Raw genomic sequence first — 7474 nt, forward strand, 5'->3', positions numbered from 1 at the left:
GAAGGAACTGAGCAACTGCTGCCACCACAGGAAATCTCGACGATCATGAAATTTAAAATCTTGTTTATTTATCTTGTATTCTGCATATATAACATGGATATTTTCTCTACAAAAAACTCCAAATAGTGAACTGCCAAGTAATACTGCTGAAAACTGCAAAATGTGGTGGTGAATGGTAAGTAATATAAAATATATGTGTACACATTAAAATTAGAGGATTATGGCTCCTGGCGAAACCTCGTAAAAAAAAACGCATCAGGATTCCTACCTCCTAGTCTTACACGTACTAGCTTAAAAATTGGGATTATTTGTAACTATTTTGTTTCACTAATATCATTAATCACATTTCTTACTGTTTCTATTTTTTTATCAAATTTAGATTTAATTAAAAATCACTTTAACCTGCATGTAACGTCATGTAATGTGAAAATAGTGCCTATTTTTTAAATGAAATTATATGATAATACCCGCATAAATATTTTTTATAAATAATTGATTTAAATATAATCATAAAAACTAATTTACAAAATTTGGTAATGCTTCAATTAAAATGAATAGTCAAAAAGCAGAAGAAAAGATTTTTCTTTTTTTAAGTACGTGTAAGTCTTAAGGTGATGTGGAAATGGAATCATTTCTAATTTCAAAATGCAAAATGCTTGTAAAAATTGTTCTTTTTCAGATCTGATGAACAGGCCTCGATCTATAAGAGTGGAGTTCAGTGAAACGAAGTATTGGATTTTAACAAGGAAGGAATCTATAACAGTTTTTCTTGTGAAAAAATGAAATTTTATAAGTTATCAGCAGAGTCATAGTTACTGTTTTCAGCGCCCAGGGAAAACTGAAGATTTTGTGCCCCTCCCGACTACTGGCCAAAAATGGAAAACATTCAACTCTAAAAATTCGTAACATCATTTTGGCTTCCCTTGGATGATGTGCCCACGGACATATGCCCCCTTTCTAGCCCTGGTTATCATATACACAGTTTCTTGTGAACTTGTTGACTGTGAGAACCTGGATACATATTTTCTTGCAAAACTGTGAGAAACTAGATAAAAATTTTCTTGTGAAAAGATGAAACTGTGAGAACCTGGATAAAAATATTCTTGTGAAAAGGTGAAACTGTGAGAACCTGGATAAAAATTTTCATGTGAAAAAGTGAAATTTTTATATAAATATAAATAACATAATTTAAGAAGACAAAGATTGTACAAGCAATGTCATCTAGGGGTAAGTACCTTCATTTTGCAATATATGTTTACATTGATAAATTAAAAAATATGAAATTCTAGCATATTGAAACATAAGTTAAGAAATATTTGTTTAAATTTATTAATTAAAAAAGGTGAAATTCTTACATATTGAAACAAAAGTTAAGAAATATATGTTTAAATTGATTAATTAAAAGAGTTGAAATTCTTGCATATTGAAAAATAAGTTAAGAAATGTATGTTTAAATTGATTAATTAAAAAAAAGTTGAAATTCTAACACAGGGAAACAAAATCACTCTCAGCTATACTAAAATCATTTGCACAATGAACAATATCACTCACAACACAATCAGAATTATCACACAGGATTACACCTTTCTGATTTTGATTCGATTCAGAATCAAAAATACCTTCTGGGAAAACAGAAGTATTTGGCCATGAAATTTTTTTTGATTTTATGCAAAAGATATAATAATCGAAGCAAAATAAAAAAAAAGAGAACTGTATCATCAATCACACTTTACCACAGCAGAGCAAAGAGTAGGAGTAAATAAGAGTAAATACGACGCGCCTTCAGGGAAATGACGACATGCGCATTAATCTGCGCAGATGTTCAGGGAGGAACCGGGAGGAAACTAGCGTCTGAGGGGCTAGACGCTTGTGAAAATCGCTAACGACATAGTCTGGGGTTGAGCTTACGCGCGGAAGCCAGCTTCGCGAACTGTGTTTGCCTGAGTCGACTGTTTTGGACGAAGTTATTTCATCACCAATGCTGCTTTGAAGAATGGTACTGTCATAACTTTCTCCCTGAGAAAAAATATATGTCAGCAATATAACTTTCTCACGAGAAAGTTCGGTCCTAGAGAACAATTCATCCATAACCAACACATTTAAGAGACGATATATTTGAATATCCTTTCATTCGCGCGCTTCACGCAATATTGCCAGATCTATGAAAACAAAAATTGCTTTCGTCAGCATACTCAGAACAGCCTTGGTGGCGACACAGAGAGAAATAGTACCGCAACCCCATCAGTCGAAGTTGTCAAATATAATGCGCTGAACTTTCGCAACCATGAGAATAACAGTTCTTCATTATTAAAATACAATGTCGCCCATTTCATATGCTCTCTTTTTGTTGCACTCCAACTGTCTTTATAAACAAATCGCCATATTTTTTGCTTTATAATGACTTTATGTTCTAGTAGGATTTGTTAGCGATAGGAGACACTGTGGTACGACTTTTTTGAAGGAATTCCTGCTTCGTCGTGAAATAATTAAAGGGAACAATTGCTTTGAACATATATTTGAACTATAACAGAATGTCAAGCTGCTATTTACAGTATTGTTTCATGTTAAAATGTCACCAATGACTGTATGGAGTTTGTCGGTAAAAAATTACGCATGAGATAGAATAGACTGCGATTAGTTAACAACTTACATCTACAAGACAAAGGCAAGCGATTTCAGTTTTGCTCTGCAGTACAGTTGAAAGATGATAATTTTGCTAATTTGTTCATTTTTCTGACTAGGCAACATTCCACACAAAATGAAAAAATGAACAGGCATTATTGCATAATTTTGGGGAAACTAAACCCGCAGGGAATGGTAGAACACTAGCTGGACTTTCCCTAGATCAGGGCTTCTTAAACTATGGGTCGCGACCCCATTTGGGGTCGCGTAGCAAAATTCTGGGGTCGCGAGAGATTTTAATGTCAAATATTTATATATAATATATAAATACCATTTTATACCATCACTAGAGTTGACGGAATACAGTGGACTTGCAGCGTCTAGACACGCGCATTTGTTGAAGGTTTTGAGCTATCTCCATCGACAGCAGTAAACGATCGATGATCGCTATTATTATACTGTGGCTATACATTGTTAGTGCGTTTGTCGGTATCATACATGTTGAATAAACCGCGTGCCGCTGACTTCCCACAAGGGAGGAATGCGCGCGCGTACACACGTGCAACCTGCAGCTAAACAATGATTCAATACACGCGCTGGCAAATACGCATTAACCAAACCGGTCTGTGGGGCTCTTTTAAAAAAGCTCGCATAAATACTTGTAAAACCCGTTGAAAAATTTGTGAATTTTATGCTTTTTAAGCGAACTTTCATAACATTCCGTAACTCGCATTGACTAAAACGCTTGTGTAAACTAGCCTACACTGACTGCAGTGTGAATTAGTGGAGTGCTGACGCTCTTCTAGTGTGGTCTATTGTCAGTGTCCCCCGTAACAAGATTTTAGTTTTTTTTATTTATTCGGTAATTAATAAATCAATTATTATCTGCAATATGTTATTTTTATATATTTATTTTATTTTAGGATCAAAATAATTTTTGGCCATGGATAAATGGCTGAACTTAAAGAAGAATGGTAATGACGCAGATGATAATGCTACAAACTCTTCTCAGGCAGGACAAAGTATTGGAAAACAGGCATCTAATGTGCGAAAAAGAAAATATGATGAGTCTTTTCTTCAATTTGGCTTTACATTTCAAAATTGTGAGGGTAATGAACAACCTCTTTGTTTGATCTGCAATGAATTATTGGCTTCGGAGAGTATGAAACCATCAAAATTAAAAAGACATCTTGAACCAAAGCATGTTTCGTATGTCAATAAACCAAAAGAATATTTTGAAAGACTGTTGAAATCTTTAAATAAAGAAAAGAAAATCTTTGAAAAACTTATAACTGTTAATGAAAAATATTTACTAGCGTCATATGAAGTTTCATACTGTATTGCTAAAAATAAAAAGCCGTTCACCATTGGAGAAGATCTTGTGTTACCTGCTGCTATTAAAATGGTAGAAATACTACCTGGAAGAAAATATGGCGATGATATTCGAAAAATTCCTTTGTCGAACGACACTGTCTCGAATAGAATTTCTGATATTAACAAGGATCAATTAATACAACTTATTACAAGAATTAAAGAAAGCCCAAAATTTTCAATTCAGTTGGACGAAACAACTGATATTACTAAATTGGCTCAGTTAGTATATGTCAGGTACGTTTATAAAGAAAGCGTGGAGGAAGAATTGTTATTTTGTCGTCCTATGGAAGACCATACTACAGGGAAATATATTGTAAAGTTGACGAATTTTTAAAAGCAGAAGGTTTCGAATGGAAAAATTGCTGTGGAATATGCACAGATGGTGCAAGAGCGATGACGGGCAAAAATATTGGTTTTAAATCATTTTTTCAAGCTGCTCATTATGATCATATAACTTTTACTCACTGCCTTATTCACCGAGAGGCTCTTGCAGCAAAAAACTTAGCACCAGAATTGAACGATGTGCTTCAGGATGCTGTTAAGATCATAAATTTCATTAAGAGCCACGTCCTTAACAGTCGCTTAATTTCAAATCTCTGTAAGGATACGGATTCCAACTACACAACTTTGTTATTACATGCAGAAGTAAGATAGTTGTCAAGAGGTCAAAGTTTAAGAAGATTATTGTTATTAAAGGACGAGATCGAAATATTTTTAACCGAACGAAAATGTGAACTTGCTGCTTTTTTTTCAAAATGACTTATGGCTATCCAAGCTGTGTTATTTGTCAGATATTTTTGAGAAGTTAAACGATCTCAACTTGTCTCTTCAAGGAAAATATTGCGATATATTTACTTCAAATGATAAAATTGAAAGTTTTATTAAAAAGATCAACATTTGAAAAAGTAGGGTCGAAAAAAATTCGTTCGAAATGCTTTCCAGTGTCGACAATTTTGTAATCGAGAAAATTCATTGTAAAACTTTTATTGCAAAAATTATTGTAGATCACTTAAAAGCGCTAGAAATACAGTTCCGGACATATTTTAAATTAAATATTGATTTCCAAAAAATAGTTTGGATTCAAAAGCCGTTTTGGATTGGCTTAAGTGAGATTGATCACCTGCCACTTAAAGCTCAAGAGGAATTTGCTGAGCTTTCGAGTGACTCAAACTTAAAACTACAATTTCAAAAAAAAGCCCTTGACTGAATTCTGGATCGGAACTAGAACTGAATTTCCCACAATCGCTGATATGGCGATAAATGTACTTCTGCCATTCAACGCCACATATTTATGTGAAGTTACTTTCTCAGCTTTAACACATATTAAATCCCAATATCGTTCAGCTTTAAAAAATGTTGAAGAGGTCTTACGTCCAGCAGTTTCAAACATTCCACCAAGATTTGATTTGTTATACAATAAAAACAGGCACATCCATCTCATTAAATTTTTTACTTATACTTTAATTTAATACTTACCACGCAACTACTTGAATATATTCGAGAGAATTAAGACGGTCAGAATCCACTTTTATTTTTGAAACTATAATAAATACAATTTTATAATTTTTTGTGCAATTTTTAATTTTAGATTTTTGTATGTTTCAAAACGAATTCTAAATTTATATATTTTCATATGTATATGTATATTGTTACCTAATAAATAAATCATCAAAAATATTAATTTATTTTTCTTTTATATTTGTATGGGGTCGTCAAGAAACTCGCAATCATAAATGGGGTCGTGAATGACAAAAGTTTAAGAAGCCCTGCCCTAGATCAATGTTTTTAGTGCATGTCTCTCTAGAAATTTTACGAGCCTTTTTTTTAAGGGCCTTTCTTTTTTTTTTCAACTGTAACTAGTCCTTCTTTGCAATGTTGCAAAACTGTCTAATACCGTTGTTGAAGAAAGGCAATTTTGTTTTTCAGCTAGATGGGGCCCCTCTATATTTCCACCATTTTGTTTGGGCCTATTTAAACACAGAGCTCTCATATAATCGGACCGTTCCTGGTGGGGCTACTGATCAATGTGTGCTAAAATGGCTTGCGAGGTACCCTGGTATCATTCCTTGTGACTTTTCTCTGTAGGATTATGCGAAGGATCTTGTATAGCTTCCCCACCCCTTTTCCGTATGATCTTCTGGAACTCAAACATAGAACTTCAGCGGTAACAACTACAGTCTCGGGGAAAATGCTGGACAGTGTTTTGGAATAGTTCGATAATCGCGTTGACTTTTGTCGATTACACGTGGCTTACACATAGAGTATTTGTAAAATGTGTTATATGTAAATAACTTACATCCTTACCATTTGAAATTATGCAGCTTCTTACTTCCCATTGCTAATAGTTTGTCTAAAATAAATTTTTAAAAGTGTTCCTGCGCTTTATGTACACTCTGTATTTTTCGAGTTTTAGAAAGAAGGGGTTGAATGATCGTCTAGAAATGGTGCAAAGGGTACACAGAGCAGAAATAGTTGAGAACTACTGCGTTGGATGTTTATCTTTTTTTTTTTTTTTTTTTTTTTTTTTTTCTATCGATGTGTGTTATCCCAGTGGATATGTAGTAGCATGCCCTTTATGTAGAAAATAGTAACACACTTTAAATTTTTATTCTTAGAGACCTCAAATATTCATACAAGTAGTTTATTTGGCTTTCTTCAATTTTTACATTGCTTACCGTTGAGAAATATGTACTTTAGAAGCATTAACGTAAGGCAAAATCAAATACATTCTTTCCAATCCACCAATATCTGCAAATGGAGTTCATTTTTAAAATTAAGGAATATTTCATTCATGTTCCAGAATTCCAAAATACTGAAGCAAGCTCCTAATTTCTATATCAGACTGATTAGACCGCAGATAAGACTGTTTTATGATGATAATATTTTTTCTAATTCAGGAAATGTAACTTCTAAAACTGAAAGTGAGTGAGAACGTGCATGTTTGGGCTTCGAAAACTGAGTGAGAACGTGCATGTTTGGGCTCCTATGGTTATGATTTCATTATTAAAATTTACCAAATTTCGAAGATAATACCAGAGATCGAAACTTTGCTTACTTCTCACCTTAAGTGCAAAAAAAAAAAAAAAAAAAAAGCAGAAGGTATTGGGTTATATTAATATGTGAGAGATGACTGCAGCAAGGCGATCAAATAATTTATTTGAGGAGATGCGCCTGTTCGACATCGAAAGACTTACTTTTAAAAGACGCCTCATCAATTGGAAGAATTTTTAATCCTCGTTAAATTTATTTATCTGAAAGCAAGAAAATAATTTTCGTCAGAATATCACAGAAAAGGATCATTTGAAGGATAGGAAAAGAATATCTCAGAAAGGATCTTTGCATATACCTAATTTATTTTATTTATGAATTTTTTAATCTAAATAAATTCTTTGCATATATCGATTTCAGAGTGTGTGTTTTAGATGCGATAGAACAATATAAATTTTTTTGCATGCTGTATTTATTTCTCTTAATAAAA

At 33.1% G+C, this 7474-nt stretch overlaps 1 protein-coding gene across 1 annotated transcript; it reads left to right on the plus strand.

Annotated features, from left to right (window-relative positions):
* The first annotated feature begins 262 nt into the window (after positions 1–262).
* LOC146996172 (zinc finger BED domain-containing protein 5-like) lies at positions 263–7474 on the plus strand. Its single transcript, XM_085820153.1, has 2 exons — positions 263–1227; positions 3546–7474. Exon 2 carries the CDS (start codon positions 3566–3568, stop codon positions 4328–4330), a length of 765 nt encoding a protein of 254 aa, XP_085676279.1. The 5' UTR covers positions 263–1227; positions 3546–3565; the 3' UTR covers positions 4331–7474.

The sequence above is a fragment of the Stegodyphus dumicola genome, chromosome 7 (assembly GCF_044657685.1).
Source record: "Stegodyphus dumicola isolate Sdum_Otavi_A_Nest chromosome 7, ASM4465768v1".
In the NCBI taxonomy this organism is placed as follows: domain Eukaryota; kingdom Metazoa; phylum Arthropoda; class Arachnida; order Araneae; family Eresidae; genus Stegodyphus; species Stegodyphus dumicola.

Coding starts and splice junctions, on each gene's coding strand:
- LOC146996172 (XM_085820153.1), top strand. CDS start 3,566: ATGGATAAATGGCTGAACTTAAAGAAGAATGGTAATGACGCAGATGAT.